This window comes from Lissotriton vulgaris, chromosome 11, assembly GCF_964263255.1.
Source record: "Lissotriton vulgaris chromosome 11, aLisVul1.2, whole genome shotgun sequence".
Classification (NCBI taxonomy): Eukaryota; Metazoa; Chordata; class Amphibia; order Caudata; family Salamandridae; genus Lissotriton; species Lissotriton vulgaris.
The window spans coordinates 92,705,023-92,732,418 of record NC_141699.1 but is presented as its reverse complement, the minus strand read 5'-3'; the positions used below and the strand labels follow the sequence as shown (position 1 = coordinate 92,732,418).

Sequence of the window (27,396 nt, the reverse complement as noted above, 5' to 3'; positions counted from 1 at the left end):
GAACATGTATAACTCAGTATGCATTCAGTCTTTCTCTTATGTTTTTTGCACGTGTTAGTGAATTATTAACGTTATGTACGGGTAGGGACAGGTTACACATTTTTAAATGCGTTTGTCCAAGTCAGTTTTTATCATGTGTATTTGTATTTTGACTATATGAACGACAATTTTCTATTAACATTTATATTTTTTCCAGCAGGATTGGAAACGAATCTCAATAACTTAATTCCACGTGCAAGCCGTGGAGTGACTGAACGACCATTTACCGAGGCCTGGTTTTAATGTTTTTGTGTTAAACCAGGTCCAGTCTTTAGTCTGAGTGAATCTTTCAAATGCGTTGACAAGTCAGACCACAGACCCAAAAAGGATTGCTCTTCCCCCACCAGCAGGGCATTGCACCCGCGTCATTTCAAGGGTTTGACAAGAAACAAAGCTGCTCTAACTACAAACAGAGCGTTTCAAGTTGAACTGAGCCGAGGTCATTTGGCCAGATTCTGGAATTTCGAAATCCTCTCCCTGACCCTTCCCTTTTGATGGTTTTACATCAGTGAAGAAATGACCCAACACATGATAATGCCAGAGAGAGGAGAACTAAGCCAATGAAGAAATTAGAACAGCTATGGAAATAGGTACAGGCGCAATTTAACAAAATGAACACAATTCTAGTTGAACCAAATAAAATCAGAGTAAAAATTGATGTTTCTCTGAAAAGGAGCGAAAACTGAAAAAATAATCTAACGGTTAACATTGATTAGCTGACTATGGGAAAAAAGTACTCAATCTGCGGATTTAAGCACTTGTAAATAATTCAGCACATTCAATCCTGTCATTTTCTTGCGATTGTAAGTATGAGCGCAGCACATGACATATTGGACCACACATCCTGCCCCTTCTATCTTTTCACGTGTAAACTGCACCGCATCTGCCCATGGTCCATCTCACACCGCAGCCTGGATAAGTGGGATGGCTCTGGCAGGCTGGTCACCCAAACAAGTAGGTTCTACATGTACAACACAATTCATAAAGAAACAACTTGCATGTAAAATATAACACATCTCCCTTCTTAAAATAAATAAAATAAAAAAAACAACAAATAATACCTTTTGACAATAAAGAAATATTTCTATGCACACACATAGTCATCAAATTTTTTAGGTCTTACATGACAACGTTCTGAAGATCTTCTAATCAAGGTATTGGAAACATCACAAGCGTGAGCAGATGATTCCTTTCTGTCAAGCATCCCACCAAAATGAGAACACGCTCTTTGATGAGATCTTGCAAACACTTTCAGCACAGTATCAGAACACAATGAAATTTTTCTTGTGTTCCACCAATTTCCGTCTTCTAACATCACACTGTTTCCCTTTACCCACACCACTTTTTTTGGAGATGACCATTTCGAACAACCCGTTCTGGATTTATCACCCACAAATACTCTGACAAACATGCCTTGAGTAAAGACGCGCTTGGGCATGACAATGTTCTTATTATGGCGATCACAATAATCCTTTTGATACCTCTGTACCCTCTCTTTTAATTTTCCAAAATCTACCTCATGTTTACCAGCTCTGCACATCCATGCTGGCACAGCTTGAGAACAAGGAACGCTTCCCTTAAGAAGAGAAAAAGGTGTTTCTTTAGTTACAGAATGTGATACGACCACAACATATTCCTAACATGATCCCGCCAAGGTTTTCCATTAGTGCATGCCAACTGAACACATTCTACTAACACTCTATTGAAGCGTTCAACAAGACCATTACCCCTTGGATGATAAAGAGGAGTGGTGCTGTGCTTTATAGCCCATCTACCCAAAAAGGACTTAAACTCATCTGAAATAAATTGTGGTCCATTACCCGTGATGATTTCAGCTGGACACCCTTCTCTTCTAAAAATATCCTCACAGAAGGAAATCACATTATGAGATTTAATCTCCTTCACTTAAGCAATCTCAGGCCACTTAGAAAAATAGTCAATCATGACTATTTCAAATCTCTCTGATACACCCAGAATATCAAAAGGTCCGCAAATGTCTATAGCTAACTTCTCCCAGGGACCCTTGGGCAATGAGGATGACACGATTTTAGTCTCCCTAGAACAATGAGTCTTGTCACTACATGCACACGCAATGCAATCACGGACAAAGCATTCCATTTGAATATCCATGCCTGCTCACCAGAAATTCTCCTTACACTTTCTTTTCAAAGCTGACATACCTCCATGTCCCTCATGCAAAATCTTTAACAACCTTTCCCTTATGCTAACAGGCACTACCAACCTATCTCCTCTACTAAGTAAATCATCAATGACATTAAATTCTGACCATACCAGCTTGAATGGCAACAGGTCCTTATGTGCTTTCCAACGCTGTTCATCACTCAAAACATCTTTTACTTTCCCTAAAACGTCATCCTCATCTAAAGCCTTTTTCCAATCTGCTCGACTAATGGCACTGCATAGGTCCTCCACCTCAGCTACAATTCAATCATCCTCCTTAAAATCTTGTCAAACCTCCAAAGCTAACCTTGATACATAATCCACATTTACATTCTTTGCACCAGGAATATATTTAATGTCAAACACATATTCCTGAAAGCGATACAACCATTAGGCTATCCTCGGAGTAGCTTTGCTTGCTCCCTTTGTAGAAAAAAGATCAATCAAGGGTTTATGATCTGTATGCAATTGAAAATGGTTTCCCCATACAAACATTCTGAAATACTGCACGCCCCACCAACAGGCTAGAGCTTCCTTCTCAATTGTAGAATAAGTGATTTCCGCACCCTTCAATGTGCTAGACACAAAGGCTACAACTCTGTCTACACCATCATGTATTTGAATAAGTACAGCACCCAAACCATAGTTACTGGCATCCGTAGAAACAATAATTTGATCGGCAGGATCAAAAGGTTTCAGAGAGACAGCGTTTGCAATGCATTTCTTGATGGAGTCAAAACGTTGTTGAAATGCAACTGACCATTCAAATTTGACCCCTTTCTTCATCAATTTCCTTAATGCATACACTCTGTCTGAGAAATGACGTACAAACTTAGAATAATATTTGGCAAGGCCAAGAAATGACCTTATCTGGTCCTTATCCTTTGGAGCCTGTGCTTTCTCAATCGCCTCTACCAAATTTTGTTTGGGTTTGACACCCTCATTGGACCACGTGTGACCTAGATACTCAACCTCCCTGATGCAAAATTTGCATTTTTCCCTAGCCACTGTTAGACCCGCATCCACTAGTTTCTTGAGAACTTTTCCTAGATTGCAATCATGATCGGATTAATTTTCTCCCCAAACTAAAACATCATCCTGAAATACTACCACTTTATCTAAGCCAGACTGAACCGACTGCATCACCCTTTGAAATACAGCCGAAGCTGACGCCAACCCAAAAGGCATGCGTATAAATTGAAAAGCTCCTTCAGGAGTAATGAAAGATGTGATATGCTTGGAGTCTTCATGCAATAAGGTTTGGTGGTACTCATTTGATAGATCCAAGGTAGTAAAATGTGTATCCCCTTTCACAGTGGCCAATAACTCATTTATTCGGGGAAGAGGATGGCGGTCAACCCAAATTTTATCGTTCACGTCTCTTAAATCAATGCACATCCTAATTTTGCCATTAGGTTGTTTAGCTAAAACAATCGGACTTAACCAATCCGATGCCTTGATGGGTTCAATCACCCCTTCATTGCAAAGTCTATGTAGTTCTTCTTTCAATGGTTGAGGTTCAGTTACTGTCTGCTGTCCCTCTGGCCGGTTGTTTATTTGGATACATCTTACTTATAATAAAGAAGAAACACTATATTGGAATTTGCATCTTCTTTTCAGAGTCCTAGGCTTGAGAAGGGACATGGAGTATCTTGGGATCAAGCCCCCCTCCCCACCCTGCCCGGACGCTCAGATCTGAGCAGGGAGTTGAGGATCTGGCACCAGGACCAGGAATGCTCTAAATATGGTGAGGGTGTGGCCCCACAGACACCTTGCTTGCCAGGCCTGCTACCCACTGAAGAATGGCCAATGTTGTGCTGAAGCGTCGAGGTGGAAATTGAAATGGTGGGAATTCTTCGGATGGAAATAATATTCATGGCAGAAATTACGTTCCCACTTCTCTTCAAAAGGTAAAACTTTCATCATCATCACAATATTTATCTGTGGTTTTCTAACTCAAGGCATCTTCAGATACCATCCTACTGGCCTCAAGCCTTATTTCCCTAGTTGATTCTCTATTTGTTTGCTACTCCACTGGACCAGGCTAATTAAGTCAGCAGATGCAGGGACTGAACTGAGTTTGCCACCAGGGAGTGCCTGGCAAACAGATCCCGCCTCTCCTCTCCCCTCCCCCCAGCCCCGTGCCAGGCATGGTTGCTGTCTCCTCCAGCGACAGGAGGTGCTTTGGACCATAGGGTTCACATTGTGTGCTGTATTGAAGGGTTACTTAGCTTGGCTGCTTCACCAAGCTGCTAAAGACGATGTTTGGTGATTTTATTCATGGAGATGACCGGACTTTATATAAATTATATCCCCTAGTGTTTCCTCTTATGATGTACCAAGCCCTGGTAGTTCCTGATTGTGAGGGTAATAAGACACTCTAGTTTCTTTGTGTCTAGGTAATATATTTGCTTTGGCTGACCCTCTTTTCATAAAAGGGACCTCCCATAATTTGAAGTCACAGGTGGAACCTGGGGCGATCAATCACGTTTTAGCTCTCTGAGCATAGGGGTAATGTCACCAAAGCAAGGATATAGAGATGTTACATCAAGGAGGAGTCAGCTCAAATGCCAGTGTGATGCTACGCAGGTTGGAGGAAAGTGCTGCACCATAGAAGAGAAAATGACAGACAACTGAAACAACCATAGGTCGTGGAGCGGGAAAACATCATAAAGTGACCAAAAGCTCAGAAAGAAACAGAGCAGTAATCTTTGAGGATCGGCTTTTGCAAAGAAGTCACTTAGACTCTCACTAGGAGTGTGACAGAAATCCAAGTTTGGGCGCTAACAGGTGTATGAGCCCAAATCTGGAATAACATTGGTTTACAAATTCTACACCCGGACGTTTATCTCTGCATAAATCACACAAACAAAACCTGACAACATTTGTGTATGATGGACCACTTTATTCAGAGTTTTGCTGCTTAGAACAGAGGAAAATATGGCATTACAGTGGTTGCCCTCAAGTTCTGAGTGTGGAACTCTAAATGAGGGGTAATTTGTACCTAGTAAATGCTGCATTGCTTTGGTATTTAATGTTTGTGGTATTACTGCACTTAATGATGAGATCGTCGTAATGAGGCACATAGTAGAAAATTACGGAGCTGCAACACTTCAACACAAGATGTAAAATGTAAGAACACCTTCTGCATGAGGGAAAAAAACATCTGCCACAAAATAGACACAGTAGCCACACACCACCACCACTCACATCACCACACATTGATTTACAACACTAGAATGACCCACATCAAGATGGGTGGATGGGAAGGTATTTACTCCTTCCAAGGCCCACATTCCTCACTTAAGTGATAACGCTATTTTCTGAGGTGGGGTAGAGGTGTGATAACATGTAATGTTTTGTTTGATCAGTGATATGCCTTGTACTGTACTGTACTACATTGTACTAAGGATATAACTTTGGCAAACACACCAGGACAAGACTGAAGCACACAGAGTTTTTAAAGCTTATGTCAATTCACATGGTTTTGCTGATCTCCATTATTATTATTGAGTTCTTGTATAGTGTATAGCTACCCATAGGGTTTCCCAGCGCTTAGGAACAGGTTCAACAGCCTTAAATTGGGAACAGCCATACCAACGCGAGGATTACCCCGCACTGCCATTACATCGCAGGGATTACAACGAAAGTCATTACAACGACTTTCGCTGGAGGGAGCTGTTGGATAGGAAATAGTATAATTTTCTATCCAACACCTTCCCTACTGTCAGCGTGGGCTGGAGTTGGAATAGAAAATTAAACTATTCCACTATCCAGCGCCCTCCAGAGAAAGTCATTGTAACAACTTTTGTTGTAATCCCCGTGTTGTAATGGCATGTGGGGTAAAAGCCCGCGTTGTAATGTCATACAACCACCTTAAATGCTGACCTAAAATAACCAGGTGCAGCCTCTAGGAGATAAAGGGAGAGTATTCCACAATTTATGCCCAAAAAAGAGAAGGAGCAGCTACCCATCTGGGTGCCTCTAGCTCTGGGATCTGTGAAAAGGGATTGGTTTCTGGAACGTAGAGGTTGGTAGGGGATTACTAGTTTTTGCAGGAACCACAGTCAGGAGTGCCTTAAAGTTAGTGTGTTGTCTACTGTGAGCCCATGTAGATCATGGAGAAGACCAGATGCAGAAGACTGTATGGGATGCCAGAAGATGAGCCTGTCGGCAGAGTTTTGGACCACGTAAAGATGTCTGATCACAGTCTTATCGGTCCCAAGGCATAGGTTATTACAATAGTCCAACATAGAGAATATCATTGCCTGGGTGACGTTTCATTCGGCATTCCACATATTTTCACATAAAAGCAGTTATATTACACAATACCCTAAAAATAACCTGATAATTCACTAGTGACTTGGGAAAGGTATAGCAGCACTCAGTTTGGAATGTTTAAATGGATGTATGTGCAGATTATGCTGTGTGTGAACAGACCCCAGTCAAATATGTGGTCATAAATATGGTCAAAAACTAGATACCTGTGGCTGACCATTTGGAAATGAAGGACCAGTTGGCTTTTCTACAATCATACAGAAAAGCTAACATCAATGTTTAATCATCAAAAGATGTATAACAAAAGTCAGGTATTTGAGCTTTCTGACTAAACTGAAGAGACATCTCATTTCAAGTAAAGATCAGTGATAGTTTGCTATTAAGATTGTCCCAAGGACGTTGCAATATTATTCCACTGTCTACATAAGTTGCACCATGCCCCATCTGTCTCAATTCTGGATTACATCTCTACCACCATTCTAAGAGGACAACTGTTGGAATATCAGCATTAAGTGGTGGAAAAGTCATTAGGGCTTAATGTGTAAGAAAAATAATAATTCAGTGCAGTGGCCAAGTTTTTCTTAGGAGCCACCATGTGCTTTCATAAAAGAAAGCTGGGCATCAATGCACAGTAGATATCATATTGGCAACCTCTGGAAATTGCAGGGGTCTTTAGGTCTGTTTCAAGGTAGCTGGTCCTTCTGCGTCAACATCAGGGCCACGGTTCAGCCCGGTGTCTCATGTATCAAACATCCTTGTCCATATTCGTAATTCCAGGTGACTCAGAACTTGGTGCAGGTGATGTGTTCAGGCTCGGTCGCCTCTTTGGTGCCCTTGAAGCATATCTGTCCACACTGTATCTTACTAAAGTCATCTGTGATTTCTGTGATGGATTTTCCCTTTGTCTCAGGTAGAAACAGGAAGATAAATATCCCAGTGGCGACGATGCAGCCCAGAAATAGAACGAAGCATAATTGGCCAAAGCTCTTCTGAAGACAAAGAGAAGGGGGAGAGGCAATTCAGAATAGTCATAAGGCCTTCTTTTCAGCCAAACATTGTTACTAAGTTGAAGTTTACAAATATAACGAAAATAGCACAAAAACCCAATGTAAAACACATCACATCTCAGCAGAGCTTCATAACATATATCACAATAAAATATTGTATCACTATGTCATGGAATGGAATGGCATGTCATGACATTACATTTAGACATTAAAGGTTATGATTTTAGTAGGGAGGCTTCAATTTGTCAAGGTTCACATTTCTGAATACTGTGATTCTGTGAATTGTGTAACATTGGACCTTTCAAGGTGAAACTAAGGGGCATATTATCAAGAGCGGAGTTAAAAATTATCGTCGATTTAGCGGCAGAAAAACTGCAGCTAAAGCGGCGATAATGGGATTGATAATACACCCTGGAGAATTCCAATAGAAGTCCATGTTCTGGTGTGAACATAGGCTTCTATTGGAATTCTCCAGGGCATATTATCAAGACCATTATCGCCGCTTTAGCTGCAGTTTTCGGCCGCTAAACCAACGCTAATTTTAACACTGCTCTTGATAATATGCCCGTGGCACTGTCCGCTACAGAGGAGAAAGGCATGCAGGGAAATAGACATTTGCCTTGTCTTGCCTACGTTAGCAGAAAAAAAACGACTAAATATTCAGGCCCATATTCCAAAGATAAAGACTAAGGGCCCATTTACGAGTTCAGTGGTCTTTCGACTGCTGCAATCGTGGTGATGCACCACCTGAGGTCCACCATCCGCCAGATGACAACACTCTGTGTTGTTCCAGTGATGGACAGTTAGCTGCACCAATGAACTACAGTTCCCTGGCGGTTGTGTGGCGGAGACCCAATATAGCATGCTGAGTGGAAAAGGTGCAGTCCCACTCAGCATTTGATGTGTTTCCCTACTGCCAGCCTTTACATGGGTGTGAGTCTGCCATGAAAAGGGCAGTGGTGGGGAAACAAAGGAGGCCCCACAGGGCCACACTGTCCCCGCCATAGGAATGCATTCAGGGGGGCACAACATATGCTCCCCATCTGCTTGCACCCCCAGTTCCAGAATGACATAGACTTCACAGTACATGCTGTACTGGAACATATTTGCTGTTCCGTTTTCGGGGCCAGTTTTCTGGCACAGCCTTGGGTATGTCTCATCAATTGGAAAAAGGATCACTTGTCCTGCGTAAACCTAGGTCTGCAGGTTGGTAACTGGGTGTCTCCCAATAAAATGACCCTCATACACGTGTTTTTCAGTTCTTTCTTGCTTTCGTTAGCGGTATATGATGGGTCCCAGCTTCTTTAACACGTGCGTGCGTAATCATAGGGTCAATTCATTTGTGTGCACCCTCCACCAGGAGGTTTTACCTTAAGTTTAAGGCAGTAGTGATCGTGGAAAAAAGTGATCGGGAAAGTGGTGAGTGATTTTAAAAATAGTCCGGACAGCCAGTACTCGAAAATGTATTGAAATCTGGATTCGGGCTATACTAAAAAGTAGATTGTGCTGCTGTGGAATCAGTTATGGATTCTAGCACACTTTAATGGTCTAATAAAATGGTCGACATGTTTCAGCTCAGATTGACAATTTGTCGGACAGCTTTCTTCAGGACCAGGGGGTGAAAATGGTGAAAAAAGTGAAAGAATAGGTAAATTTGTAACCTGATTCTTCAATGTGTTGAGAGGTCGCAATGTACCTGTAAAGAAAAAACACACACAACAACAACCAATAGGGAGACGGGGGAGAGGGGGAAAAAGCTTAGTAATGTACAAATATGTACACATTCAAAATCACATGATTTCGAAGAAAGAAACTTTAAAATGGCAATACTTAGCGCAGAATCACTCTCATTTCAGGTGTCAACTCATCCATTCTCATGCCTTAACAGCGTGAGGTGATTGTGCTGTACTGTTGAATAGTGCTCTTAGTTATTACTCATAATAGTTGTCTTCACATTTCTCTTGCATAGTGATGTGGCATGCTTTTTATAGGCACGGTGTGCTCATAAAGTGGTTTTCTGGGAAAGAGTGGTATTTTCGTTTTCACGTAATTTACACTAAATATACATAAAATAAACAGATGAATGCTGTACATCTCATTTTCCCGTGTTTTTAAGGTATTTTTAAAGGTGGGAGCCCCTTTATATTCCCTCTGAAACTCTGTTTCGAAAAAAGACGGTTTGGAGCTTTGACCGATATCAAATTGGGTGTGGACTCATATCGGGTCTTTAGAATGATGCCTATCTCCTTTATAGTAGCTAATTGCTTCATCGGGGAAGGGGTATTGGAGAGGAAGGTCGCGCTAAAGGAAGAAAAATATAAGTTAGTGTTGGCCGCGTTGTACTTGCGCTTTTTGTTTGCCAAATCCGCGAAGCCTTCGTCTTCTACCTTGCGCTTTTGCCTCCTCGTCTGCAGCATGTGCTGTCTCTACCTCCGTCCACCCGGAAATGGGGACGGCTGCTAGACCGGATGTTTTTACCCGGTATGATGTAGAAATAGAGGAAATCTTTACAAGTCGATTGTTATTAAACCGAACTACTTCTGTTTATGTATATTATTATGTGATTACCTTAAAAAACGAGTCTTGTTAATCCTGCAGTATTTTGAGAAGGAAGACGTATTTTTACATATTTTAGGGAATGTCATGGGGTTATTTTAAACTACGGAAATAGAGATGGTATTTCTCTCACAAAAATCAACAAATTAATTGACAGACTATTATTAAAGGGTCTGTAATTGGAAAAAATGATTGTTAGACTGGGGAGTTTAAGTGTGAAGCCAAGTTATTACATCTGGTAGAGTTCAAATGTTAAGGGAAAGTCAAGTTGTAATTGCGAAAAAAAATTTATTTTGGACTGGCAAGTTTCAGTGTGAAAAACTAAGTTATTTTAGACCTCACAACTTGATCTTGTGTGGTTAAATTATCTATTTAGGGAAAGCCAGGAGATAGAGTCATTAAGGCCCAGGATGTCCGTTTTGAGTCTGTGCACCCAGCGCTGTTCTTTCTCGAACAGGATTTTCGCGGCATTTCTATCTACAGTTTCTAGGGTCTCTAGGATGACCCACTGTAGGTCATTGACTGTGTGTCCCAATTCTTTGAAATGTGTGGACATCTTAGTAGTTGTTCTTTTGCAGTTAACATTGCTGCGATGTTCATACAATCGTTGTTTTGCCTTGCGGCAGGTCATGCCGATATATCTCATTTGACATGGACATGTTATCATATATACAACATGGCTGGTATTGCAGTTGGTATGTCTCTTTAATTTCCAAGTCAGATCAGGGAGTAATTGTAGTTCTTTGGTAGGTTTTGTAGTCCCACATGCTGAGCAAGTTCCACAAGGGTAAAGTCCTGTTACTGGGACTGTGTTCCATAATCCTGGTTGTTCTTTTTTCTTCTTAGGTGGAGGTCTAGTGTGTACTAGCAGATCTTTTAAGTTCCTGCTTCTTTTGTTTGCAAAACGGGGTTTGGGCCAATCAAGGTTGTTCGATGTAATTATTTTCCAGTTTTTGTTAATTATTTTTTTGACCTTATTTGTGACTGGACTATAAGTAGTGACACATGTTGTCCTGTTGTCCTGTGTCTTTGGGTGTATCTCCAAGAGAGCTTCTCTAGGTTGATTTCGCGCATGTTTTTTGCAAGAGAGAATTACTTTCTTGGGATATTCTCGAAATGCAAGTTTGTCACAGAGGTCATTTGCTTGGTCCTTGTAGTCACTAGTCACACTGCAGTTTCTCCTAAGACGGAGAAATTGACTGTAAGGAAGATTCTCCCGTAGAGGTCGAGGGTGGAAGCTCTTAAAGGACAGTAAGCTGTTTTTGGCTGTGGGTTTAAAAAATGTTTTTGTGTGTAGGGAGTTGTTTTTCGCAAAGATGGTTATATCTAGAAAGTCTAGTGTCTCTTTATTGGCAGTGTACGTGAATTTTAGACAGTCGTCTTGGTCATTAAGCCACCAATGAAAGTTGTTTAGGGACTGGTTGTCTCCTTTCCAAATCAGTATGATATCGTCTATATATCTTTTCCAAAAGATAATATTGTTATGGAAAGGGTTGATTTCATTTTGGATGAATTTGCTCTCAAAATTGCTCACATACAAACCAGCCACGCTGGGGGCAAATGTACTGCTCATTGAAGTCCCATGGCATTGGAGAAAGAGGGTATCTTTGTACAAGAAGAAATTTTCCATCAAGGCTAATCTGCAACATTCTAGTATAAAATGTCTTGGGGTTTTGTTTGGCCAGTCAATACTGAAAAGGATGCTCTCTAGAATGTTTAATGTTTTTTGTTGTGGTAGGCTCGTGTAGAGACTCTCTACATCTAACCCCACCAGGAGCATGGATTCTTCAGAGTATTCAAAGGAGTCAAGTAGATTCAAGAGATCTCTCGTATCTTTGAGGTACGTGGGGTTTTTTTGAACTAGAGGTCTCAAATACTGGTCAGCGAATTCAGACAGCGGTTCCAAAATTGAATTGATTCCAGAGACAATCGGTCGTCCTGGAGGTGGTATCCTTCCTTTGTGTGTTTTGGGTAGGGAGTAGAAGTAAGGTGTTGTTGGTGACTTAGTTACTAAATAGTCCGCTTCTTTTTTAGATAGCCAATTATTGGCTTCAGCTTCCTCAATCATGAGTGATATCGTCTCTTGTAAACGTGCAGTGGGATCTATTGCCGTCTTTTTCCAAACAGAGTTTCAGAGGGAATATAAAGGGGCTCCCACCTTTAAAAATACCTTAAAAACACGGGAAAATGAGATGTACAGCATTCATCTGTTATTTTATGTATATTTAGTGTAAATTACGTGAAAACGAAAATACCACTCTTTCCCAGAAAACCACTTTATGAGCACACCGTGCCTATAAAAAGCATGCCACATCACTATGCAAGAGAAATGTGAAGACAACTATTATCAGTAATAACTAAGAGCACTACTCAACAGTACAGCACAATCACCTCACGCTGTTAAGGCATGAGAATGGATGAGTTGACGCCTGAAATGAGAGTGATTCTGCGCTAAGTATTGCCATTTTAAAGTTTCTTTCTTCGAAATCATGTGATTTTGAATGTGTACATATTTGTACATTACTAAGCTTTTTCCCCCTCACCCCCCGTCTCCCTATTGGTTGTTGTTGTGTGTGTTTTTTCTTTACAGGTACATTGTGACCTCTCAACACATTGAAGAATCAGGTTACAAATTTACCTATTCTTTCACTTTTTTCACCATTTTCACCCCCTGGTCCTGAAGAAAGCTGTCCGAAAAATTGTCAATCAGAGCTTAAACATGTCGACCATTTTATTAGACCATTAAAGTGTGCTAGAATCCATAACTGATTCCATAGCAGCACGATCTACTTTTTAGTATAGCCCGAATCCAGATTTAAATAAATTTTCGAGTACTGGCTGTCCGGACTATTTTTAAAATCACTCACCACTTTCCCGATCACTTTTTTCCACGATCACTACTGCCTTAAACTTAAGGTAAAACCTTCTGGTGGAGGGTGCACACAAATGAATTGACCCTATGATTACGCACGCACGTGTTAAAGAAGCAGGGACCCATCATATACCGCTAACGAAAGCAAGAAAGAACTGAAAAACACGTGTATGAGGGTCATTTTATTGGGAGACACCCAGTTACCAACCTGCAGACCTAGGTTTACGCAGGACAAGTGATCCTTTTTCCAATTGATGAGACGTAATTAAACAGGAGACTGAAAGGATCTAATCTCTTCCCCCCCCCCCACCCCCCACCCCCAAAATGATTATCCACAGCCTTGGGTATGGCAAAAAAATCCATACACCTGCACAAGAAAAACTTGTAATCAGGTGGGCATTCTCTGAGCTGCTTCGGTGCAGCTGTGCAGGCGGACAGCCAGCGCAACTGCGCCAATGTCAAGATTTGGCCCTTATGTGCTGATGCACAAAGGTAAGTTACACTTTTGAGTAAGCCTACACTTTTGAGGAAGTTTACTATGTTTTGGTATTCACAAACTCCAAGTGTAAGTTAATATTAAAAAAAAAAAAACAATTGTAAGCCCAACAGAACACATAGCCAACCACTGGTACTGCAAAACCCTCCCATCGATAACAATGTAGGTTGCAGTGCCAGTGGTTGTCAATGTATAGTGCTGGACTAAAGTGCAAGTTACAACAAAAGGGCAGTTTGTGAATACTAAAAAGTAGCAAACTTAGTCAAAAGTGAAATCTTACTCAAAAGAGCCAGATTCTCTTTCACAGCCTGCACTTTTTTTATATATATTTCTTTTTATTTAAAACAAGGCATCATGAGGTTAAAGGCATTATACAGAGGAGATATCGTCCAATATTACAGCATTTAAAACAGGAGACTGCGGATGAGGGGGAAGGGGGCGTGGGAACAAGGGTTAAGGATAAATACACTGTGCTCAGGGTGAGCCCGGAACATCAAAGTTAGAGTTGGCAGAGGGTACACAAATATCTCCCCTGTATCGATTCCACTGACCCCACACTGAAGACCATTTTACGGGGTCGGCCTCCTGCCACATAAACAGTTTTTTCACGGAACATGCACCAGTCCACATCCTCTTTCCAACCCACAAGAGTAGGCGGCTCCCCGGTTCCCCACCTTTGAGCGATATTACGTTTTGCAATCATGGCACCCAACATCGCCCACTTGGTCTGGGCCGAATTTAGATCTGTCGGTTCCCAAATATTGAGTATGCTTCTCCTAGCCTCCGGCAGCAAAGAGATCCCCAAGACCTCACTCATCGTGTTGTGTATCTTTTTCCAGTATTCAACAATATATCGACAATATATCGACATTCCCGAAGGACATGGATGAACGTCGCGAGAAGACCACATCCTCTTCTACACAAATCCGTTTCAGATAGCCCCATCCGAACCAATCCGGGCCCAGTGACATACACCCTATGCAATATTTTTAACTGAATAAGCCTTAGCCTTGCTGGGATCGGGACCTCTTTCGGTGAAGAGGCGGCTGACTGCCAATCTTCATCATCTATTTCAAGACCATCTCGCATCCATTTATCCCTCACCTCCACAAGAAGATCAGATCTATGGTTAATAATTTTTTTATAAATCAGGGAGATAGTCATCTCTGGCATGTGACCGTCCAAAATCCTATCCTCTAAGGGGGAGGCTTCAGGCAGGCCCTCCTCAGTAGGCAGAGCCGCCTTCAGCGCATGTGTAACTTGTGCTTACCTAAAATACTCAGATCCCCCCAAATTCTGTCTGTAATTCTTCAAACATTTTAATCCTCCCTTTCCCCCAAATGTCACCAATGGTCGAGATCCCAATCAAGTCCCAATTATCAAACCTTTTTGTATGCCAAAGCTTGCCTAATTTTCCCAATGCAAATAGCGGGGTAGCCAGTGTTAGGTGATCCCGCCATCCCATCGTTTGTGGCATCATGCCAAATACATACTGCGTGTTTAGTAGGCCCAGTGAGATTCACAGTCGAAGATCTGTCGTATAGTGCCCTATTACAGTTACCACCAGGTAGAAGCCACCTGTCCATTGCATAACCAGGGTCTGACACAGGCCCATAGGTGTTAATTTGGCCAATGTAATGCGGGCCTTCCCTCCCACAATAGACTACACTGCAGTCCTTCCACCACCCGAAAGTAACTAGCTGGAAACACATCCAACGTGTTTTGAAGGGCATAAAGGAAGCGGGGCAATGACATCATTTTAAAAAGAGTCGCTCGCCCCAATAATGATAGAGGGAGCTTCTTCCAGCTGAGTGTGTCAGCCCTCAGTCTGGACAAAGGAGGGAGGAGGTTCCTGGAGTAGCGGATTGTAGAATCCAATAAAATGAAAATCCCAAGGTACTTAAATCCCTCTGTGGCAATTTGAATTGGGCAATTTCGCGGGGGGCCGGATCTTCGCCAGAAAGTACTTACAGAAGCGATTTCCCTCAATTTATCGACCGTCCCGAATTCCTGCCAAAAGAGGCCAACACGTCACACACTACAATTAAGGATTTCCGAGGTGAGGTCAGATAAAGGAGAATATCGTCCGCATATAGCGAGATCCGGTCTTCACACCGTGAAGACCATCGAATACCACGAATTGAGGGCTCCCAGCGGATCCATGCCGCCAAAGGCTCGAGGGCAAGCGAAAAGAAAAGTGGAGACAGGGGACAGCCCTGTCGAGTGCCCCACCCAAGACAAAATGGAGCCGAGATCTGGTTGTTTACCACCACCTGAGCGAGCGGCTCAGTATAGAGCAGTCTCACCCATCGAATAAACTCAGGACCGAAACCAAATGTAGCCAGGACAGCCCATAGATATGGCCATTCCACAGTATCAAAAGCCATTGTTGCGTCGAGCGACGCTATTATGGCCGGCTCCCTAAGGGTATTTGCCCTAGCTATCACACCGTGTAGCCTGCGCAGGTTTAAGGCCGTGTTTCTGTGCGGAATGAAGCCCGATTGATCCGGGTGTATCAGCCCACCGATTACCTTAATTAATCTGTTGGCGAGGAGCTTAGCGAGTATCTTAGTCTCTGCGAAACTGTCCACTATACTCTGCGGGCCCGTGAGTCGCACACCGTCCGCATTCACTATTTCTGGGACAACCCGATCTGCTCTATCTTACTTGTCCAACCAGGCAATAAGCTTCCCCGCTTTGTCTCCGACATCATATAACCTACTCTGCTTCTCTCTGCTCAGGGCTCTGGCGGTATCCGTTACCATTGATCTATATTCAAGTTGTTTAAGCTTCAAGACATGCAATTTAGATTGAGTCACCTCCTCTCCCAATCCTGTCTCAAGGTGTGCTATCTCTACCTCTGCCTCGACAATGGTTTCATTCCTGTCCTTTTTTTCCCCCACTATCAGTGAGAGAGCCTGGCCTCTGATAACCGTCTTAAAGGCTTCCCAAAGTGAAACAGAGGAGGCAACAGACCCCAAATTCTCCCAAAAATAGTGATCTAAAGCTTTGACCAGTGCGTTCCGAATCTTAGGGTTGCGCATGTGCCAAGGATTGATGGGGGCTACTCTACCTCCCGACCCCAAAGTAATGCAAAATCGGAGCCAGAGTGGAGAATGATCTGAAATCCCCCTAGCAAGGTGCGTTGCCTCTTCAATATAAGCTGCCTGGGCCGCAGGCACGAGGCAATAATCCAGACGAGAAAGGCTACCAAGGTGTACTGATTTTGTTCTGGATAAAGCAATCTCCACCCTTCTACCAACCCCCTAGCCTCTAATAAATCAGACAACCACCTCTGAGCTCGACCCACGTCCCTTGGAGGATATCTATCCATGAAACCAGATACAACTGCATTAAAATCACCTCCCAAAATTGTCAGTCCCTCGGGGAGGTCGAGAAGGAGCCTCCCCAAATCAATGAAGGTTGTGGCCTGCATACCAGGGGGAATGTAGATCGACAACAATGAGAGGGTGTGCCCCTCCCAACGACCCGTAACCCCAACGTATCTGCCTCTATCATCCTCAAGCACTGAGTCTATCATGAACGGGAGCGCCTTCCTAATCAGGATTCTCACTCCCCTAGAACCAGACGTAAACCCTGCATGACCCACCAACTTGTATCCCATTCTATGCATTACCCGACATGTGTTCCCAATCAAATGCGTTTCCTGGAGTAACACCACATCCGGAGCATGTCGTTTGAGGTACTGAAGCACCACACTGCGCTTGATTTCGTCCCCTAACCCATTAACATTCCAGGTCAAAACCCTTAGATCCCTACCCCCTTCATCACAATTGAAAAGGAAGTTGTCATCCTCCGCATCCTGTAAATCTAACATGCTAGCTTTCAATAGAATGCCCTGAGACTTGATGCCCATGTTGAACACAACAAAAATTACAACAAACAGAACAAATAAACAACTCAACCCCCCCACATAAGATCTCCCCCCACCCTGCACCCCTGCACACGGCTTTCGCTCATCCCCAACTTGCAGTGTGCCTGTCGCCCTACAACTAAACTGATCTAACTAACTAAAAAATAGACCCCTGGAGGAGGATGACCCTTCGAATCCCCTCTTGTCCCCAAGGATGTTATAGTTCCTGAAGTCTGTCTTTGGCCCATCAAAACCCCGGCAATCAGAACCAACAGCAGTCAAGGCACTCATTCTTGCTCTTGCGAGCCCTCCTCTCCATTTTCACTTTGTCGTTCCTCTTTAGATGGAAGACTCTCCAACCAGTCCGAAGCAATTTCAGGATTGTCAAAAAAGTATACTCTTTCATCATGTTCCACTCTCAACTTGAATGGATACAACATGGCGTATTTCATGCCTTTGTCCCGAAGTCTCCGTTTGACACCCATGAAATGTTGCCTCTGTCTCTGGACCGCCTGTGTGAAGTCCGGGAAAAAACTAACAGAGGAATTTTCATATTTCAAGGGGCCTCCTGTCCTGGAGGCCTGCAGGATAGCGTCTCTCCATAAAGTTGAGCACCCTCGCGATCATCGGCCGAGGTGGGGCCTGAGGTTTCGGCCTTCCGCCCGGGATCCTGTGCGCCCTTTCCACAGTGAAGTAATGTCCCAAGCCTTTTGGCTTCAGGTGGTTCAGGATAATGTCCTCCACAAAAAGGTCCGCAGCTTGACCTTCAGACTTTTCCGGTACACCAATAATGCGTACATTGTTTCGTCTGGCCCTTCCTTCGTATTCGTCCAACTTAAAGCATGTGGCCTCTCCCGAGGCCTTCAGATTACGAACCTCTTGTTGCAGCTGCGTCACATCCTCTGTGAGACTCGTCGTTTTAATGCCAAGCGATTTTACTTTTTCGCTGGTTTTGGTGAGGTCTGCTCGAATCAGATTGATCTCGATAGTGACTGTGTCCAACTTATGGTCCAGAGATTCCATTTTTTGACCGAGTGAGGACCTCACCCTTCAATGGCGGCCATCATGTCCTGAAGTGTAGGCTCAGATGAAGTCATCAATGTTTCACTACTGCTTTCCTGCGTCTTTCCCGACCCGGAAGGCGACCCTTTAGATTGTGTATATCTGTCCATCTTATTGACTTGTGTATGTCTGACCCCTCTAGTAGTTTTAGGCGATTGTTTATCCGTGTCCGATTTTGACACCATTTTCAGGGGAGCAGACGGTAAACAGTCATAATATCGATTCCAAAATATAGAATGGACATAATATCGAAGTAAAAATATAGAATGGACAAAATATCGAATGGACACAATATAGTGGTTAAAAATATCGAATTTATTGTAAGTAATATCGATTTTCAAAATGTAGAAGTCAAAATATCGAAGTATACAATATAGGCATTAAATATATTGTTTTTTTAATAATATCAATTTTTTTAAAGTGTTTTGTATGTTAGTATATGTGTGAAAAGTGTATATTAATTTTTGTAATGTATGTTTAATGTATTTTAAGTAATGAATTTTATGTTATTTAATTTTTGCGTAATTTAATTCTGTAGCGGGTTGTGGGTTTATAGGGGATTAGGGTGGGAAGTAATTTAATTATATTAAATTAAATATTTATTTTTAGCAATTATTATTAATTTTTAATTAAATTTTGCTTTTTAGTTCTGTTATGGGTTGTGGGTTTATATGGGGATAGGGTGGGAAGTAATTTAATTGTAATTAATTAAATATTTTTATTTATTTATTGTTATTCATTTTGAATGTATTGTTATTTTTTAATTGGTAATTAATTTTTATTAATTGCCAATTAATTTGTATTAATTGATTAATTGTTAATTATGTTAATTTTCAAAAAATTATTTTCTGTAGCGGGTTGTGGGTTTATAGGGGAATAGGGTGGGAAGTAATTTAATTGTAATTAAGTAAAAAATTTATTGTTAATTAATTTTTAATTGGTAATTAATTTCTATTAATTGGCAATTAATTTTTATTAATTGGTAATTATTTTGTATTAATTAAATATTTGATAATTGTATTATTGTATTTTCCGTAGTGGGATGTGGGTTTATAGGGGAATAGGGTGGGAAGTAATGTAATTGTAATTAATTACATGTTAAAAATACTTTTTGTGTATTGATAATTAATTTACTGTTAATTTTTAATTGGTATTAATTTGTATTAATTAGTTTTTGTTATTGAAAATTAATTAGCTGTTAAATAATTATGAATAGGTTAATAATTTTTAATAACTAATATGTAGTTGTATTTCTAATTAATTAGGCCATAATGTTAAATTGGTTATTAATTTCAATTAATGTTTTATTGGGCTTGATATTTAATTTATTTTTAATAATATATTAAATCATTACTTTCCCTATTGTTAAACTCACTGGAGTGGGAATAGTAATTTTCACCCTCCCGCTATCCAACGCTTTCCCTACTGTTGCACTCTCTGGAGTGGGAATAGTAATTTTTACCCCTACGCTATCCAAAGCTTTCCCTACTGTTGCACTCTCTGGAGTGGGAATAATAATTTTTACCCCTACGCTATCCAATGCTTTCCCTACTGTTGTACTCTCTGGAGTGGAAATAGTAATTTTTACCCTTTGAATATCCAACGCTTTCCCTACTGTTGAACTCTTTGGAGTGGGAATAGTAATTTTTGCCCCTACGCTATCCAACGCTTTCCCTACTGTTGCACTATCTGGAGTGGGAATAGTAATTTTCACACTCCCGCTATCCAAAGCTTTCCCTACTGCTGCACTCTCTGGAGTGGGAATAGTATTTTTTACCCCTACGCTATCCAACGCTTTCCCTACTGTTGCACTCTCTGGAGTGGGAATAATAATTTTTACCCCTACGCTATCCAATGCTTTCCCTACTGTTGTACTCTCTGGAGTGGAAAAAGTAATTTTTACCCTTTGAATATCCAACGCTTTCCCTACTGTTGAACTCTTTGGAGTGGGAATAGTAATTTTTGCCCCTACGCTATCCAACGCTTTCCCTACTGTTGCACACTCTGGAGTTGGAATAGTAATTTTTACCCTCCCGCTATCCAACGCTTTCCCTACTGTTGCACTCTCTGGAGAGGGAATAGTAATTTTTATCCTTATGCTATCCAACGCTTTCCCTACTGTTGCACTCACTGGAGTGGGAATAGTATTTTTTACCCCTACGCTATCCAACGCTTTCCCTACTGTTGCACTCTCTGGAGTGGGATTATTAATTTTTACCCCTACGGTATCCAACGCATTCCCTACTGTTGCACTTTCTGGAGTGGGAATAGTAATTTTTACTCTTACGCTATCCAACGCTTTCCCTACTGTTGCACTCACTGGAGTGGGAATAGTATTTTTTACCCCTACGCTATCCAACGCTTTCCCTACTGTTGCACTCTCTTGAGTGGGAATAGTAATTTTTACCCCTACGCTATCCAACGCTTTCCCTACTGTTGCACTCTCTGGAGTGGGAATAGTATTTCTTACCCCTACGCTATCCAACGCTTTCCCTACTGTTGCACTCACCGGAGTGGGAATAGTATTTTTTACCCCTACACTATCCAACGCTTTCCCTACTGTTGCACTCACTGGAGTGGTAATATTAAATGTTACCCTTCTGCTATCCTACGGTAAAATATTGTACATTTTTTATTAATAACTTAAATTAATTATATCTTAATTTTAAGGTTATTTGAGTATTTTTAAGTACGTTTTAGTTAATTATATTTATTATTTCATTAATTTTAAATTACTTTTAAGACATTTAAAAAAATTCGATATTTTGACTGACTATATTTTTTACAGACTATGGGGCATATTATCAAGGACAGGCGATACATTATCGCCGCTTTTATCGGCAGGAAACTGCCGATAAAGCGGCGATAATGTCCTTGATAATATGCTCCATGAATTCCAATCGAAGCCCATGTCAGATGTGTTCACATCTAACATGGGCTTCAATTGGAATTCATAGAGCATATTATCAAGGACATTATCGCCGCTTTATCGGCAGTTTCCTGCTGATAAAAGCGGCGATAATGTATCGCCTGTCCTTGATAATATGCCCCTGAATTTTGGATTCGATATTTTTGTACTTACCTATTTGTAGATAGGAATTCGATATTTTGGCATTCTATATTTTGGTGACTATATTTTGGTAAGTCTATATTTTGTCATTCTATATTATGTCAGTGATCCGGAGCAGACAAAGCGCCACCAACTACGTGCAACGAGTACAATAAAAGGGCAAGTCCTCTGCCCGCAGCAGACGGTTGGGCCAGACAATATCCACTTTCGCAGTGTTGCACGCTTCCGGACCTTCACCCAGTGTCCGGATCTCAGGGTAATGTCAGGACAGCCGCTAGACAGATTCGTGTGAGACCTGGCCCTAGATGGGGGAATGGCCGGCGACTTCCGGTTTCAAGCCACCGTTGTTGACTCCAGCCGGGGCCCAATCCCAACTTGGCACCCCAGTTTATGGGGCGAGCAGGCCTCAATCTTCTTGGCGCTGTATGTTTGGTTACCGGAGGCTTAAAGAGACCCCGATTCCAGCATTCAATGCACTTTAAGTTCCACAGCGACAATCGATCATCAGGAAACAGGATTAATAACAGGATATGCCCGGGGTAGCGGTGGTCTCGGGAGCCCTAAGCTCACGCGGCCATCATCCCCCCACAGTCTGCACTTTTGAGTAGGTTTACACTTTTTCAACTTACACCTCAAGTTTGTGAGTGCCGAAAACTAGTAAACTTATTAAAATTGGAAACGTATTCAAAAGTGTAAGTTACCTTTGTGAATCAAACCCTCATTTCATGATTTAGAGTTTGGCATATATCCTTCCAACATATTACAAATCCATTATATACTATAGCACTTGTAATAAAGCACATGATATATACGTCACGTTTGTGAGAGTGTACTGGCAGCCTGATTTACAGTTTCTGCTGCAGATTTTCTTCTTGGAATCTTGAAACATTTCTATGGCAGTGTTTCAGAAGCAGGCCTCCCAGCTCCCAGACATACCGTTGGACCAATCACCCTAGATTGAGCAGCTGATTCACTGCTGTGTCTGAGGGAATTAACTACAAACCATGGTGGGATGGCTTGTTGTAGCACCAGAAGTCGTGCTGCTGGCGGCAAAATAACAGTTTGGGAAGGAGTCCTCTGTATTTTTACAAAAGCTTCTTTCCAGATTCCTGTTAATCAGGCTATCATCATCATCACCAAAAATTATTATTTTATTTAAAAAAACATAAAAGATACATAAAATACCAATGTCAATGTCACATAAAAGTTAAAAGGCTAAATACAAAAATTGTAAACACATACTATTAAACTTGGTTATCTTTCTTCAGAAATGGATGTGCCATCATATATCGTGTATTTGTAAAGCACACATTCACCTAGAAGGGTAACCTGGTGCTGAATAACAGATGTTTATTGTTACCCAACTCAATGGTACACATTGTATGTATCTAAGAAGCATGAAAGGCTGAGTGGACAGGTCGGATTTGAACCTGTGACCGTGAGGTCAAACACAGGCCCCTACAGTGAACCCATTAGCTTTACCAAATAACAACCTTCTTATTCACAATATCGCCTACAATTGTTTTGCAAGCAGTATATGTCGCTCCTGACAGTTCAAGAATAATAGCAGTTATGACAGTATTAATGATGTAGTCTCATGTTACCACTTATCTAAAACATTAGAACTTGCGGTCAACCACCCACACAACCTCTACTTTGTGTGCATCCGCATTACATCCGGCATAATATTACACAAAAGAACCACACAGGTGCTCAACATCCCGAATATTAGTTCCGTCGGGATTCGTAATATAATTACAGACCAATCATCCCACTCCGTCCGGCACGATACCGTTATCTACCTGTGAACTGGAAGCCTGTTTAACAGCTGCTACATAGTCCCTAAAGGGTCCCCATATATCCCTGAGTGGGATGTTGATGGCATTAGGCTGGCATAGGCCTCGGAATTGACATTGCAATACGCTAAACTTTTCAACCAGTCTGGTAGTTTGGGAGAAGCTTTCCTAACCCAATATATGGCATTTTCTCTTTTGGCCAAAAGTAGTCCCAATGAGGCAAATCTCATGACTTTTTTTGGGAACTGCACTGTGTATCCTAACAGCGCGATCTCTGGGATAGGAGTGAGATGGAGGCCGACCATTTTCCTCAATATCGTGTGTACGTACGTCCAGTAAGACTGTAATCTGGAGCAAGACCAAGCCAAGTGTATGAAATCGGCGTGAGGTGCGGGGCATTTTAAACATGTGTGGGGCTTAGCGGCATCTATACTGTGTGCACCGTGGCAGGTGTGAAATAGGCGCAGTGAAAGAACGTGAAATGAAGCAACTTGTGTCTACTGTTGAGGGAAATTTCTTTGGTGGCCTCGCAGCATTTTGCCCATTGTTCGTCTGTTATTTGACTGCCAATGTCTGCCTCCCAGGCTTGTCGAAGTTTAGTATCACACACTGGTTTCATAGTAGAGCTAGTTTTGTACATTTTGGAAATGAGGCGAGCACCGTCATGATTCTCTATCACTACTGTAAGTCGGGGAAACAAGTCCGGTTCAATGGGAAATGTGGGGAGCTCGGCCCGTAGAGCCGATCTTACACAGGTCATAATAAATCAGGTCATGAAATTACAGTTAGCAAACCTCACATTTTTGTCAAGTGTAAATACATGTCCCCCTGGAAAGAGACCTCCTATTTTGGCAATTTCCAATGTAGTCAATGTGCGCTGTACTAAGCCCTCCCCAGTGATTGGGAACCATCTAGCGTTTGGTAGGGGAGGGAGGAAGAGTATAGGGTCTCAGTGACTGGAAGCTTTCTTAATTGACCCCACGCCCAGGAGGTGGCAGACACCATCTGAATATCACGTGGATCACGAGAGAAGCCCCCAGGAAGCACCGCAGATACCTTGTCAGGGAGAACAAGGTCCGCCTCCGGTCGCAGAAACTGAATTTGTGCATCCGCGTGCAATCATGCATGTGCATAGCGGCGATTGTGCTATTAAATAACATAATTGGAACCTGGGACATTACCTCTGTGAGTAATCTAATTGTAAGTACAAAGTAACCACTAGTTGAGCTGATGTGACCCAAGCAGAGAGCCCCAAGATAGAAATAAACCAATTCAATGGATACACCATGGGGGGGTGGCAGCATGGGGTCGACCAAGCCATATGACGTAACAATGAAAATACCAAACATTTTCCCCAATTAGATACATTACATGCATTAAATCAAGCAAATATGTCAACCAGTGCCAGAATTTGACGATTGCTCTGTGCTCACATCTGAGCCGCTGTGAGGGGGGAAGATAGGGATCCCCCCCACCGCGACCTGTGTGTTTCATTGCCTGTATGACCAACAGAATTCCTGCACCTCTGTAGGTGTGACGAATATGCAGGACCTACCACCAACATCCACTCTTAGTCTTGCAGGGTAGAGCATGCCTTATTTGAGTCCTAGGTTTCGCAAAGTGGCCTTCACCCCCATTAAATTTACAACGGGCCTCCTGGACCATTGCTGTAAAGGCTGGATAAAAAGACAATTTTGACCCCTGCCAGTCCACATCTCTGCATTCTCTTGCCAGTCTTAAGGCAGTGTCACAGTCTCTAAAGTTTAGGAGGCGTGCTATTATGGGCCTGGGAGGGGGGGGGCAGGGTTAGACCTAGGGCCCAGTGACCTGTGTGCCCTCTCTACTGTGAAACCAGTTGTGAAAGCCTCTCCACCAAAAAGTTCAGTGAGCAATTTCTCCACAAAAAGATCCATCCGGCCGGTGGCTGTCGTCTCCGGAACCCCCATGATGCGGACGTTGTTGCGGCGACTACGGGCTTCCAAATCTTCATTTTTTATGGCGATTTTTTTAAGCATGCGTTGCGTATGTTATAGCCTCTTGAGGGACTGTGCGGTCCCATCTTTCATGTCTGATATGCGAGCTTCCACCACGTCTAGTCGCAGATCATGTACCTGTATTTTGGCCCCCAAGTCAGCAATGTTCTTATCCAAGGTATCAAACAGGGAGTCTAGGGCCTTGAAACCTGCCCTCATTTCTTGCAATTGGGAAGCCACAGCCATTTCGGTGGTCGCGGAGTGTTCCATTGCATGTGTATTATCAGCCATTTCAGATGGGTTCAGGGATGTGCTTTCTGCCACTTTACCAAATGTGAGGGTTCTCTGTTTGGAATCTTTACGTCCCATGCCTCACCAAATGCACCAGGAGTGATGTTGCGCAGGCCAGAGCTGGTAGTGGCAGGCCCCAATTCCGAGTCAATCTCAATGCTCAATGCACCATAGGTAGTTTTAGGATTTCTGTGTGGTAGTGATAATTTAGCTGGGTACAGGGAGGCAACTTCGATGAGATTTAACACAATGGTGGGTTCCTGGCTATGGATAGGGCCGTAGATCAGTGCAGGGGTTCAATCCAGATGTGCAACCTCGTGACTTCACCTGTTTGGGCAGCAGGAGTAGTGACTGTTTTTTGCGCAGACATGCGCAAATTCTGCAACCTGTAAGCACTAGGTCTTTGCATAAATGCGGTCTCTCCCAATCACGGGTCATCGGGCCGGGACAATGGTCGGGCAGTCACTCACGGGAATACAGGCCGGCAGGGGGTAGGGTGCTACATCGACACAATCTTGACTCACCGCACCGCTGCCAGGCCTCCCCGTGTGCCACAGATGCTGTTTTCAGGGTCACATGCGCACCTCGGTTCGCTGAGAGCGCCTACACATAGGCCTCTTCCCGGCCACTCGCAGAGCGCTGTTCTTCTGGATTTGGGGCTGATCTGTGGCTGGAAAACGATCCCCCAGGGACAGCGCCTCTTCCGCTGTCTGTTACTTTTATTCAGCGCAAATGTGGCCAAATTTTGTCAGGGAAGTTTCGAATGGGCTGGGACGATCGCCGGAGCTTCTCTACCAAGCAGCCATCTTAGCCGCCGGCTTGGCCAAGCCCCGTGGACCCATTCGTTCACTAAGCCTCCAGCCCCGACATACTCCCTTACTGAAATTATTTTCAGTGGCCATGAAAGGATCTGCCATTGTTTGAACAATAGTTAAGTTATATTTATTTTCCTTAATCAACGTAGGTGAGTTTTACATTTTTTAGAGATCCCTTGGCCTTGGATGTTCAGAGAAACATCACAGCAGTCTTGTGATCTCTACTACAGAGCAGCCTCCTGACAATGACATTGCAGTGCCTCATTAGTAAAATCTGCAGGTTGTCCTCAATTCCTCTCCGCCTACTTGGGCAAATAGACACTCAAAAATGATGACACCTCTCTATTAAGGGTCACTTTCTAATTAGGATTCGCAGTGAGGCGCTCAGCATTACTCTGAGGTAGGACTCTCTGTGTCAGTGCAGGTTCCTTGGTAGTCACAAGTCACCACAGCATGGTGGATATTTCTACATTCAGTTAGTGCCAAGTATGCTCCAAAGAGAAGACGTTTGATTGATACTGGAACGCCACTAGGACATTCCACCAGGATCAAGAACTTGTCTGCAAGGCATCCACTCCCCAAAGGGCTCACACAGACAGCATTGCACACTGACCAGTCCAGGCACTTCTCACCATTCTAGCAGGCTGAGCAGTGGAAAGAGAGGGCCTGAATAATACAACGCCCTTTCCACACAAGAACAACAAAGATGCAGATGTAACACACTCTGCCCTCCAACCAAATCTCTAATGGCAGCATTGTGAAAACTCCATGGACAGCTGGCACAACTATCCACGCCTGTGTTCAAAACTGTTTCTTTAGGGAGTTCAGGGATTTAATTGTGGCAAAAGTATAACATACATTTCTTAGTTAGTCTACAATTTAAGGTTAGTTCTTCTTGCAGCCAAACCTTTACCAAATATAGGACATTGTTAAAGTGTAAGGTATCACTTAGGAAGTCCAGACCCAACTACCAATAATCTGCAGCTCTAAAAACCCATTGTAATTATCCTCAGTTTATTTTCAAACACTTAATATTGTGCTGTTATTAATAATTTATTGGGTTTAGGCAGGAATCAGTAAAAGAGC

The 27,396-nt window shown here is 42.6% G+C and overlaps 1 protein-coding gene and 1 long non-coding RNA gene across 7 annotated transcripts in view; one reads left to right on the top strand and one right to left on the bottom strand.

Moving 5' to 3' along the window:
• LOC147679022 (uncharacterized) overlaps positions 1-27,396 on the top strand; it is a 258,997-nt gene that overhangs the window by 78,930 nt on the left and 152,671 nt on the right. The window lies entirely within an intron of this gene.
• The window catches only part of LOC147679019 (solute carrier family 2, facilitated glucose transporter member 11-like), a 608,312-nt gene continuing 586,023 nt past the window's right edge, over positions 5,108-27,396 (bottom strand). For all 6 annotated transcript variants that reach the window (XM_086942755.1, XM_086942758.1, XM_086942754.1 and 3 more), the window contains one exon: positions 5,108-7,487. In XM_086942755.1, the coding sequence (XP_086798881.1) occupies positions 7,281-7,487 (207 nt within the window). In that variant the 3' untranslated portion in view covers positions 5,108-7,280. The remainder of the gene's footprint in view (positions 7,488-27,396) is intronic.